Consider the following 12,454-nt stretch of genomic DNA (forward strand, 5'->3'; position numbering starts at 1 on the left):
GTAGCATCATTTCAGGTGGGGTAATGGTGTGTATCCCCCCTCGTTGGGGTCAGTGCTGCAGTGCCCGTTGGCCCCTTGGCTGCCCCATCCCTGCTTGCATCCCTGCTCTCCCCTCGCAGAAGTGTCGTGCATCGCCCCATAAACACCACAGACACAGGAGATACAAACTGTAAACTTTAAAACAACTGTTGAAAGATGTGTGCGTAAGCCCAGCACAGCTCTGGCTCTGCATGGAGCGAAGCAGGGCTTCCCTGCGGGCAGCGTGGCACGAGGAGCCCATTTCTGAGGGCTTTTTCCCCAGAAAAGCCCTACTCAGCCTAAATCTAAGCTGGGGTTAGCAGCAGCAACGGCAATTTTGGATTACTCCTGAGCATGGTTGTTGGAGAAGAGGTTTCTGGCAGGCATGGGCACGCTGAGGCCGGGTGCTCGGCGCTGCCAGCAAACCCGTGGCAGCAGGAGGGCCTGGTGCAGACCTGCGGGGCTCTGGCAGCCGCCCCAGCGCAGCATCTTGAGCAGGGGGTGACGGCACAGAAAAGAGACCTGCAAAACCCTGGGGCTTGATGCAATTACAGTGAGCCCTCCAACAATGCCCAGGGCTATCCCTGGCCGAGGTGTAAGGTGCGAGCTGGCACCTTGGCAAAGGCACTTCTGCCCCCAGCGTTGAGGGGCACGAGCAATCTCAAGGCATGCCGTACCCGTCACTGGGAGAGCGTGCGGGGGGCGTAGCGACGCTCGAACTGGCCCACGTCGAACTTGCGCTTGCAGCCGGCGTAGTTCATGTAGCGGATTTTCCCGAAGACAGCCCGCTCTGGCCAGCCCTGGTCGTGTATGCCGCAGATGGACCAGAGGCAGCCTGCCGGGCATGGGGATGGAGCGTCAGCTCTCCCCTGTGCTCGGAGGCATCCAGAGACAAGGTGGGATGTGAATGGAAAGCAAGATGTGCTGGAGCATGGGCTGGGTTGTCTGCAGAGAGCCCTCCCCTACCCCTCCAGCCTTGGCTATAAGACCCCCCCCCCCCCGTCCCGTGCCCCCATCCTGTAGCTTGCCTACATATCCATTGGGGTCTCTCCCATCCAGCTCGTAGCGGTCATTGAGGTAGATGGCAAACTGCAGGGCCTCCTCAGGAGAGCGGGTCCACTCCAGGATCTTCTTGGCCCAGTACATCCGCAGGAAGCCATGCATCTTGCCCTCCTGGACCATTTGGAGCTGGTGAGAAAGGGACAGCGGCAGGGGTCAGTCTGTGCTAGCTCACCTCCACCCCTCAGGAAAAGGCTCAGCATTTTGAGGGGCACTACCTGGGCAGCATTCCAGAGCGGGTCATGCGTGGTGCCCTGCTCCAGCTCCTGCAGCTTGTAGAGAAAAGGCCTCTTGTCTTTGGCGTGGAGCTTCAGGGTAGTTTGTGCCCAGTCGTAGGCCCCTGTGAGCAAGAGGGATGAGGAGCAACGCTGAGCAACACGCTCCTGCAGGGACCCAAGGAAGGGATGGAGAATTGGGCTACTGAGGGCACCGTGCCCTGGAGGCACCAGCCTTGAAGCAGGCATCTGCCAGTTCCTGTCCTACCTCCAGAAGGTACCCAGTGGTGGCACATTAGTGCCCCCACAGCCTCTCTCCTTGCAGAAATGGGATTGCCAAGTTGGGGAGACCAGTTGGGTACCAGCCCAGCCCCCAGCATTGCCCACCTGACCCGGGATGCTACCTTGCACGCTGTCATAGTTCTCATTGTAGTAGCAAAAGTTTTCAGCCAGCTCCCGCCGCACCACGGCCTCCTCCACAAACGCATCCACCGACTCCTTGTACTTGTCCCGGTGCTTCTGCACCTCCAGGATGGCTCTTTGGGTGGAAACCTGGCCTGGGGATACGGGGAGGGAGCAAGTCGGGCTGCCAGTCCAAGCCACGGTGCTTGGTCCTGCTGCAGAGTGGGAATCCTGGGCCACTCACCAAAGTGGAACCACGGGGACAGGTTGCTGAGCGCCGCCTTGTTAGGGTCATTCCGGTGGGAGCCGAAGGATTTCAGCCGCTCCGTGATGAAGGACTGCAGCACAGCCAGCCCTGTAGTTGTGCCAGGGGTTGCCCACTCCACCTCCTTCACGGTGCGGTCCACCTGCAAGCTGGAATAACAGGCCTCCCAAGAGATGGGCTGGGTGGCAACGAAGCAGCGTGAGTGCATTTGCAGACTTCACTTCAGCCAGGGCTGCCCTGAGTGTTATGTCCCCTGGATGTCCCCAACCAACACGTTCCCAGCTCATGACAGCCATCTCCTCTTAACCAGCCCTGCACGGCAGAGATGTGGGAGTGGAATGAGGTAGGAACCTTCCCTCCCCAGGGTGTCCCCACCTCCACATCATTTGCATGTGACCTCAGGCAGGTCACTGTCCCCATCCCCTGCCATCCCCTCTCAGGATCATGAAACAGGTGTGAAACTTTCTGGGACTGGCTGTGAGTGGGTGTGGAGGTGTCTCCTGCTGGTACCTCTGCTGGGCAGGAGGGGGGGTATGGGTGATGAATGATGGGGGGGAACTCGGTGAGGAACTCGGGGAGCTGAGCGTGGATCTTGCCCCGGATGGTCCTGGCTGTGTACTCCTGTTTGGAGGAGGTGACCCAGCAGGGTATGATGTTGTGGGCATCAACCTGGGAAACAAAACCATGGGGGATGGTGTGAGCAGGAGAAGCAAATGGTCCTGATGACATGACACACACGCTCCCTGCTCAGGCTGTTCCAGCACACCTCTGCAGGCACAAAATGTAGAAGACAAATTCCTCCTGCGTCTCACCAGCCAGTTTTCCCCTCCCACACTGTGGGCACCCACCTGCACAAACGGCACATCCTCCGGCAGCCGCTCCCTGATGTCTTCCACCCACTGCCGGGGCAGGCGGAGGGGACAGAAGTCTGTCACCAGCCCAGCCACATCATGCTTGGCCACAAACGCAGGCAGCACGTCCTTGGCGTAGCCCCGCAGCAAGTGGAAGGGGATGTTCAGCTCTGTACACTCCTGCAGCGAGGGGGGAAAGGGCTGTGGGGTGGTTCATGCTCCTGCAGACCCCATCCCGTTATCCGCTGAAGGGATGGATCCTCCTCCCGCCTTCCCAGGAGCCCTGTCCCACCCAGCGTGGACATCCCCAGAGCAGCTGTACCTCGGCCACCTCCTGCAGACCCCTCAGCATGAAACCGTAGTGGCGGATGGTGGCATCCAGGAATTTGGGCACCAGGCAGAAGCAGACGTGCAGAGGCAGCTCCTGTTTGAGGGCCAGGCGCTGGGCGTAGAGGAAAGCCCAGTTATCTGGGGAGAAAGCGCACGGGGCAGCGTTGGAGAGCTGCTTTGCTGAGGGGTTGGAGGCAGGGTTTTGTAAGACGAATCCTTGCAATCCCCCTGAAGAAGGGGGTCCAGGACATACTGTGGGAAGGGACCAAGGTTTTTACCACCCACGGGAGCTCTGTGTCCTGTCCCCCTCCACCAGCTGGCTCTCACCTTGCACCCGCTGGTCCCGGGACATCCAGTAAAGGATGCACCCAGCACCATCCTTCAGGTCCGAGCCCCGCGAGATGAGGCGAACCCGCTTTTTGTTGTACTTGAACTCTTGCACGGAGGGGGCCGCCCTCCGCCGGGCCTCCTGCAACCCCTCCTCTTCCTCCTTCTTCCTCCGATACACGCGTGGCAGCTCCGTGGCCTCGACCTTTCGCTTCCTTTGTCCCCGCCGCATCTTTAACCCTGACCAGGCCGGTGCCCGGAGCAACGTGGTTGCGTGCGGCCGCTGGGAAGAAGGGGACCGTGCTGAGCCCCCGGTGCTTTGCCCATACCCGGTTCTCGGTTCGCCCCCAGAGCCCGGGGGATGCCGGTACCCGGGGATGCCCGGGCCCTGCCCATCCCGGTCCCCGGGGGTCCCGGTCCCTACCTGGCAGCAACGCGGCCCAACGGGTGTTACACAAGCCGAGGGGCGAGGCGATGGGAGGTATCTTTCGGAGAATGGGGCGTGGAAACGGGCGTGTCCTTCGATGAGAGGGTGTGGCGCTACCACCTGGTACCGCCCCCCCCCCCCCCTCTCCACGCATACTGGGGCCGGTGCTGCGCCCACGGGCGCGCCGGGGACATCGGCGGAGCACTGGCCCCCGGGAGGGGGTGCGTTCCCCGCTGGTGCCTCCCCTCCCTGCCCCCGGGAACGAGGAAGCGGCTCCGGTCACCTTCAACCGTCCACTCGGCTGCGTAGTTCCCCGCTGGCGCCATCCCCGAGTGCAGGGACCTGTCCCCACGCGGGGGAGTGGGGGTGCTGGCTCTGGACATGGCTGGGCAGAGAGGAGGGCTGCCCCTGCTGCTGAGCCTGGCCGCGCTGGGCGTCACGCTGGGTAAGGGCTGAGCGGGATGCAGCGCTCTCCGTGAGGTGGGGGGGAAGTGGGGAGCGTCGTTCCCCAGGGTGGTGGGTGGCCCCGGAGAGTGGGTGAAACACTGTGGGTGCTGTCTGCTCTCTGACATCTTATCCCTGTCCCGGTGAGCAAACAGGGCTGCGCTTTGCAACACAGGAGCGACAAGCTTTGCTGTATTTCTTTTGCCTCTCACGCGTGTCTCTGAGCAGAGACCTTGGTCCCAGCTGGGCCCCCTTGCTGAGCCCGGGTCCTTGCTGGGCTCATTGCCTTTGCTATGACCTGCCCAGCAGCACCAAAGGGCCCTGCCCGGATGGCAGCATCACCTGGCTGTTCTGGGCCTTGAAAACTGCAAATGCCATCCTGCTGTTTGCACTTGACGCAAAGCAAGAGCAGCATCAAGTCGAGCACAGGGAATAAACCCGAGGCTTGTACCTCCTGTGAGCCTTGAGCTACAGCCATAGGTCCCCTCCTCCTGTGTCCCTCAACCCCCCCAGAGCTTTTGTGGGTTGCTGCACATCTCTAATGACTCACCAGCTTCAAAGTGGGATTTGTTCCTCCTTGGCCCCGCTCTGTGGGGCTGCTCCCCCCTTTGCCATTATTTACACCCGGCGCTATCTGTTCCTGACTATCTGCAGCAGAGAGGTTTGTGTAAACTGCTGCTGCTGCAGTTCCAGCCGGTCTCACGGTCACCAGTTCCTGCACGGCTCTTCCCGTCGGGTCGGGTGGGTTTGTCCGACTTCCTCCAGGGGTGGGTGAAGGTGGTGGAACAGGTCTTAGCGCTGGTGCCTACAGGAGTTTCTGCCCCTGAGACCAGCGATGCCCACGGCTTGTTCCTGCTGTGTCAGCCTGGGGGATTTACGTGGCCTGCCTTGATGGTCACGTTGCCATTCAGGGCATTCACGTGCTTGATCCATGCAGGATGGTGAATCCCCACTCCTGATGATCCGTGGCTGACGTGTCCCTCAGGCAGCTCATGGTGGTGGTGCTGCTGAGCTGCTGCCCCAGCACAGCCACGGTCTCAGCCTTTCACTGCCAACCCCTTGCACACCTCGCTCTCCCACATCTTTTCAGGGACTGCTGTCACAGATGTGACAGTTACCGTGTCCCTGACTTCCCCTACTTCCTCAGCACCCACAGAGACCATGGCACTGTTGCCTACCACCAACTCCACCACCGCAGCCAGCCTCCCGCCCTCCAGCCCCGAAACCTTCACAGCCAGCACTGCAACCCCTCGGGGCAGCAGCCCAGCAGCCTCCAGCATCACCACACCTCAGGCAAGCGGCACCACAGCCCACAGCACTCCTGGGTCACCTCCCAGCACCACGATGCAGCCTGACCCCTCCCCAACAGAGCTGGGGCTTATCACTGGCACCCCAAATCCAACTCCCATGGCCACGACACCCAACTGTGCTGAGACCATCATCACGTCTGTGGGGACCAGCACAGCCCTGGCCGTCAGCTCGTTTGGAGTCGAAACAAGCACGCTGCCTCCCCCCACCTCCCCTCTTCTCTCCGCCTGGGTGGGCGCCACGCTCGGCACCAGCACGCACCAAGGGCCAGCCGTGACCGTGCCACTTGGCAGCATGTCCCCAGAGGCTGGCAGCGCCTCTTCTCCCACGGCACCAGCTCCGACACCCGCTTCGGATGAGCCCTCTACAACCCCGTCAGACACCACGGCCACCCCCGTTACCAGCACAGGGGTCCCCGGGAGCACCCCTGCCCCCAGTCTGCCGGCCACGACTGCCTCTGGTACCTCTACCCCGACAGTGCCTGAGACCCCCGGTGCCGCCGCGGGTGAGTGCAGCCACGGGGCACCTGGGGGCATGGGCAGCGTGACAAATCCCTGCGGGGCCTCCCACCAGACTACTCCCCAGCCTTGGGGCTGCCGCCCCGTCTCCAGGGTCTGCGGGCCGGTGGGTGGGTGGATCCCACGCCGTTCCCGCACCCGGGCCGGGCGTGGGCGGTGGCAGCAGCCCCGGGCCACGCCGGACCGAGCCCTACGCAGGGCGGGGCTGGCGGCGGGAAAAGCGGGGGGGGGGGGCGTGGCCGGTGGGAGGGGCGTGTCTGTCGGGTGTGCGAGGGGGTGTGGCTTATCGAGGGGGCGGGGCATCCCCAGCCCTGTGCTGGCTGTACCCCGGCAGTGTGACTGTCCCCCGCCTGTGGGACTGTCCCCAGGAGCGTGACTGTCCCCCGGCAGTGCCCCTCCCCAGGCAGCTGTGTCCCAGCCGTGTGACTGTAACCTGGTGGCTCTTCCCCTGGGGCTGTACCCTGGTGACACCCTCCTCTGTGCGCCTGAACCTGGCAGGGACACCGTACCCTGCCTCGGTGCCCCTGGCTGTGCACGTGCTCCCGGTGCCCCTGTACCCCAGCAGAGCGACTGTATCCTGACAGAGTACCTGGACGCCTAATGCCTACAGCGTGAGAGCACCCCAGCAGAGTGCCTGTACCCCGGTGATGCTCTCTGCGCCTGTGCCCCCCGCCTGTACAGCAGCAGGGTGGCTGTGCCCTGGCAGTTGTCCAGCACGCCTGTCTGCCTGAGGAGCGCCCGTACCCTGGCCCAGTGCCTGCAGGCGCCTCCAACTGGTCCCGTCCCTGACCCCGAGAAGAAGGAAGCAGCTCCGGCTGTCAGCAGTGTGTTTCAGCTGTGACACGGGGAAGTGCTGCCTGTACAGACAGCCCAGAGGACAAACCCTCAGCCCGGAGCACGCCCTTCCTGAGCGCTGCCTGTTCTCTCCGCCAGTTCCTTGCGGTCAGACAGAGCGGGCTGTTGTGTCCCGAGGGCCACCACTGAACATCACCCCTATGCTGGAGCACTGGGACGCTCCCGGGCAATCCAGCTGCTTCCCTGGGCTTTTTTCCGTTGTCACCGTCCCCTCAGCAGGCCGAGGACGGCCCAGTCCCCGGCTGTAGGCACGCAGTCTGCTGCAACGGTGGCCCTGCCAGCCTGCCCTGCCCTCTGCTTGTGGCTGCTCTGGGTCCAGCCTTGCAGCTGATGTCTGTTCAGCATCGCGCCTGTCCCTGGGAGCGTCCGTGTCGGGTGGAACCCCGTCCTTTGCTGCCAACACCTGGGAAGTAAAAGGACCGACCTGGATGCTCCTTTTCTGCCGGTCAAAGGAGACCCAGAAACTCCAGTGCTAGGGCTGTGGGGAGCGCTTTGAGCGGTGCCTGCGGGGGGGCATCAGCTCCCACTCACCTGAACATGGCCGGGCAGAGAGGGGGGCTGCCCCTGCCCCTGCTGCTGCTGAGCCTCGCCGTGCTGCACCTCGCGCCGGGTAAGGGCTGAGCGGGATGCGGTGCTCTCCGTGGGGTGGGGGGTGAGCGTCATTCCCCAGGGCGGTGGGGTGCTTCGCCTGCAGCAGGTCCCTGTGGGGTGCAGGGGGTGAAATGCTGCAGGTGCTGTTTGCTAAATGGGAAGCAGAAGTGGACTTACAGCTCCTCCTCTGTGTGAGAATGGGGCCCTTCAATGCAGACACCCACCGGGGCATGGGCTGGGACCAGACCTTTGCCCTTTTTCACATTATTATTTACCCAGCTGCTGCCTGCAGCAGCTCAGGGAGTGAGTGGCTGCTAGGGGCTTTGGTGGTGGGGTTGGCTCAAAGCAGCCAGCAGCTCACGGCTTGGTTCCCAATCCCCACATGAGCAGAACCCCAGATTCACCGGGTTTGTGCTGGCAACACTGGGGAATCCAGCCTGGCATCTCAAAGCTACCACTTTGCAGGCACCCCTTGACAGAGGCCTGGGCAGCCATGCTGTTTTGTGCATCCTTTTTTGAGAGGGTTAGAGATGCCTCGGTTTCCCCAGGAACAGTGTGCTGCCCTGGCATGGGGTCTGTGCAGGCAGAGAGGAGATCCATCCCTGCATCCTTCAAACCCTCCCCGCAGAGCTTTCAAGGGTCGCAGCACGTCTCTTAACTCATCCTGAGCTGCAAGCTGGGATTTGTTCCTCTGTGGCCCCCCTCTGTGGGGCTGCTCCCCGCTTTGCCATTATTTACACCCGGCGCTATCTGTTCCTGACTATCTGCAGCAGAGAGGTTTGTGTAAACTGCTGCTGCTGCAGTTCCAGCCGGTCTCACGGTCACCAGTTCCTGCACGGCTCTTCCCGTCGGGTCGGGTGGGTTTGTCCGACTTCCTCCAGGGGTGGGTGAAGGTGGTGGAACAGGTCTTAGCGCTGGTGCCTACAGGAGTTTCTGCCCCTGAGACCAGCCGATGCCCACGGCTTGTTCCTGCTGTGTCAGCCTGGGGGATTTACGTGGCCTGCCTTGATGGTCACGTTGCCATTCAGGGCATTCACGTGCTTGATCCATGCAGGATGGTGAATCCCCACTCCTGATGATCCGTGGCTGACGTGTCCCTCAGGCAGCTCATGGTGGTGGTGCTGCTGAGCTGCTGCCCCAGCACAGCCACGGTCTCAGCCTTTCACTGCCAGCCCTTGTGCGCCTCATTCTCCAACCTCTTTGCAGGGACCACCACCATGGATGTGGCAGCAACTCTGTCGCCGATTCTCTCTACCTCCCCGACACCTGTGGAGACCTCAGCACTGCTGCCCACCACTGACTCCACCACCACAGCCACCCTTCCTCCCTCCAGCTCTGAAACAGGAGCCTCCACCCTGGAGAGATCCAGCACATCCCTGGCGACTGGCAGTGCCTCACCTCCCACGGCACCAGCACCGACAGCCGCTTCGTCCGAGCCCTTGACCACCCTGGCAGACACCACAGCCACCCCTGTTATCAGCACGGGGGGCCCCAGGAGCACCCCTACTCCCAGCCAGTCATCTGAGACCACATCCAGGACCACCTCTGACACCTCTATCCCGACCATGGGGCCAACCTCAGGAACCCCAACAGTATCTGGGATCCCCAGTACATCCATGGGTGGGTGCAGCCGCGGGGTGCTGGGAAGGCAGGGGCATGGTCAGGGTGACGAATCCCTATGGGGATGCTGGGCATGTACTTGGGTGGCTTTATGTAGGTGGCTTCATTTAGGCTCAATCTGTCCCCAGCTGTAGGAGCACACTACGCCTCTCTGCAGACAGCTCTAACGTAATGTTGCTTTGCCCAGGCATGGAACCCTCTTCCCCTGCCATCGACTCAACCCAGACCCCAGAGGTTACCCTCAGGACCCCTGCAGACCTGCCAACAACGCTGCCCATCTGCCCCACCACCACATCCAACACCAGTAAGTGCAGTGCCCCATGGGCATTCCCACCACCCCAGCACCAGTAGCTTTGGGATTTCAGGGGCCAGTGCAGAGGGTCCTGGAGCCCCACTGCTTTTGCTGTGCTCCCACTATGGTGCCATTGATGCTCTGTGGGATGTGTGGTTTGCTGTACAGATGGAGGGTTGTTCTCCTGAAAGTATAAGGTGTCTATGACATGATTAACCTGGGAGGACATCCCGTGTCCGTGCCAGCTATCATGGGGAGAGACCCCCAGATCCTTTGTCACAGCCCAAGGTTCAGGGGCAGTAACCAGAGCCACGCTTTTTATCCCTAGGTGCGTCTCACCTCTTCCTGTCACTGCGGCTAACCTTCCCCCTGGACCTGGGGAACACCACGGTGCAGGAGCTGCTGTTGTCCAAGGTGAGGTGTGGCAGGAGGGGGTGACACTTTGCACCTGACATCTGTGGTTCAGCCAGCTGGGGAGGGGGTCTGGTAGCCAGTGGGAGGGGAATGGCTGGGTCTTGCACTGAATGTCGCCTGGAGCCCTGTCAGGTGAAGGGGAAACCCTCCTTTGGCTGCTGTGGTCCAGCATCAGGCCCCTCCTAGGTGGGAAGTGGGGATAGGAGACCCTCTCCGATGTGGTTTGACGGCTGTCCTCTCCCCCAGCTCCGCAGGGACCTGCAGACGGCGTTCCCCTGTGCCGGCCTGGCGGTGGGGTGGCGAGGGCAGAGGAAGACCTGACCACTTCTCCTCGCCTGGCCAGCACCCGTAGGGACTGGCAAACCTGCTCCCAGCTCCTTACTCTGTGGCGGTGCAGCCCTTTGGGGTAACCTGTACAGCTCCCATTGAACCTGGGACCCCCCTGTCCTTCAATGCGAACCCCCAAAGGACCCTCAGTGCTCCCCATGGACTGGGGTGCCCCTTCCCCTTCCCACAACCTGTCTCTATAGCCTAAGCCCTCCCACGATCCTGCACTAAACCTGGCTCCCACACTGGCACCCCCCCAGTGCTGTTGATGGTCTGAGGGGAGGGGACCCTGCAGGGACTGGGTCACAAAAGCCACCCTGGGGACTGATGGATGAAAGAAAGGAGACTTGAAGCCCCCAACGCTGCTGTGCCCAGGGCAATCAGGGTCTCCGTGCTGGTTTGCAACCCGGGGAGGCTGCAGTGCCTGAGGTCTTCAAGAGATGCTCCATGGCTGCTTCACATCCAGAGTGGGCCAAGATGGATCCTGGGGTGGCTCTGGGAAGGAGACAGGAGAGGAAAAGAGCCCCCTCTCCCACCTGAGCCACCTCCTGGGCCGAGCTCCTGAGCCCTGCAGCGCAGAGGGCGAGTGAAGCCAGAGCTCAGCACACGGGCTCTCCCCAGCTCTCCTGCGGTACTGCTGATGGAGGAGCACGTGTGTGCCAGGACGGGCTGGGCAGTAAAGGGAAATCCCCCATTTTCAGCAGCAAAGATGACTTTCTTTTTTTCTGAGTTGCCTCCCCTACTTTTCAGCTCTGCTATCAAACAGAGGTACCGGCAAGGAAAACTGGCTGAGTCCCAAAATCTTTGCAGCAGAGAGATGGGCTCAGGGCTGTCCCCTCCTGGCAGGGGCTGCTGCAGAGGTTCCTGAGGATGGCTTGGCACCCTGACAGGCTGGGGGTCCCCACTTTGGTACACTCTGTCCCCATGGCTGCCAGGGCAGCTGTGCCCAATGTGGAGCTGTGGAAATCCCGTGGGCTGTGCTCCTTCCCTGTTTTTTTCCAGTCCCCATCTAAGGAGACGGCCGCAGCGTCTGTCCCCCTGCAGCAAAGTCATTTATTAACTGATTAATTAGCCAGATAAAATCCAACCGAAGCAATTATTAGCCTAAAGAAGTCACCTCGCCGGGAGATTGAAAACTGAAATAATTAGCAAAATAGCTGTGTTGTTCGTCAGGGGTTATTTTCGGCTAATCCCTGCTCCTCGCTGGCAGCCTGCACCACCCTGGCACGGGGGGGGGCTGGGAGGGGGCACATGGGGCTGTGGGATGCCAAACCTGGGGGTGGCTCCCGGGTTCCCCGCATTATCACCCAGCTGGGAAGGAGCCAACAGCCGGACAGGACGGGGAAAGGCACCCTGGGATCACCCGGCTGCCTGCCAGCTCGCTGGGGCTGGGAGAGGCTGGGCTGAGGCTGGAGGCTGAGCCCAGGCAGCACGTCAGGATGCTCCCATTTGGGGTGCCCTTTGCATCCCAGGGTGGCCCCTTTGCTCTCTAGGATGCTGCCTGGCTTTTGGGGGCTTGCTGAAGCTGTTGGCACCAAGAGAGGTCCCTCAGCACCCAGGCAGGGAGCTGGGGAGCGGGGCAAAGCCTGCTGGTATGGGTCCCCACGCCGGATGCCTGGTGGGGTGCTGGGAAAGAAATCCTCATGCTCTGCCTACGCCGTGGAGCTGGGCCAAGAGTCCTCCCACGCTGCGTCCCACTGGGCTGCTTTCTCCGGCTGTTGAATCCATAACTTCAGACCCTGGGACATGGCTGGGAGCCAAGGCTGGGGTAATGGAGCCAAACTGCGTCACAAAGGGAGGAAAAGGTCCTGAAGTGCCGGGATGAAAAGGTGACCGGGGCACTCGCTGTCCCCCACCAGCATGGCTGCCTTCCACCGTTATCATGGTTAGGGGGTTGGTGGGGGAAGGAACTGCTCCGGTCCCTCTTCCCCCTGGCCTGGGAGGAAAAAGGGCACAGTGAGGGGACGTGGCTCCCGTGGGGATGGTGGGCGTTGCCTGGGCATTGGGGACACAGAGCTCTGACAAACTCCTGACACTGCCCATGCTCTCTGTGCCTGCCATCCTCGAGGATGCTGGCTGCCACCTTCACCCCACGGCTGCTTGCCTGCCACAGACCTCTGACCAGAGGGGCCCTGGTGGGTCAGATCTGGGTCCTTCTACTTTCCCAGCCCATAAATAATTTCTCAGCCTC

General features: G+C 61.8%; 2 protein-coding genes across 4 annotated transcripts; one reads left to right on the top strand and one right to left on the bottom strand.

The window, feature by feature from the left end:
• Positions 1–161: 161 nt before the first annotated feature.
• Positions 162–4,938, bottom strand: LOC104365438 (deoxyribodipyrimidine photo-lyase). Of its 3 annotated transcripts, none has more exons than XM_032982420.2 (11): positions 4,889–4,938; positions 3,892–3,986; positions 3,468–3,750; positions 3,133–3,278; positions 2,808–2,990; positions 2,470–2,628; positions 1,939–2,137; positions 1,697–1,849; positions 1,296–1,417; positions 1,047–1,206; positions 162–853 (listed from the first exon to the last, which is right to left on the bottom strand). In XM_032982420.2, the coding sequence occupies exons 3-11, from the start codon at positions 3,697–3,699 to the stop codon at positions 699–701; spliced, it is 1,509 nt and encodes a 502-aa protein (XP_032838311.2). In that variant the 5' UTR covers positions 3,700–3,750; positions 3,892–3,986; positions 4,889–4,938; the 3' UTR covers positions 162–698. The 3 variants fall into 3 exon arrangements, with proteins under 3 accessions (XP_032838311.2, XP_032838309.2, XP_032838310.2); XM_032982418.2 differs by lacking the exon at positions 4,889–4,938 and having other exon boundaries at positions 162–550; positions 696–853; positions 3,892–3,955; XM_032982419.2 differs by lacking the exons at positions 2,470–2,628; positions 4,889–4,938 and having other exon boundaries at positions 3,892–3,955.
• On the top strand, positions 4,047–10,971 carry LOC116958988 (mucin-2-like). The gene is made up of 6 exons (XM_032982422.2): positions 4,047–4,339; positions 5,486–6,151; positions 8,817–9,230; positions 9,418–9,534; positions 9,851–9,936; positions 10,183–10,971. The coding sequence occupies exons 1-6, from the start codon at positions 4,276–4,278 to the stop codon at positions 10,255–10,257; spliced, it is 1,422 nt and encodes a 473-aa protein (XP_032838313.2). The 5' UTR covers positions 4,047–4,275; the 3' UTR covers positions 10,258–10,971.
• Positions 10,972–12,454: the final 1,483 nt, after the last annotated feature.

This window comes from Tyto alba, unplaced genomic scaffold (assembly GCF_018691265.1).
Source record: "Tyto alba isolate M040663 unplaced genomic scaffold, T.alba_DEE_v4.0 Super-Scaffold_10, whole genome shotgun sequence".
NCBI lineage: Eukaryota > Metazoa > Chordata > Aves > Strigiformes > Tytonidae > Tyto > Tyto alba.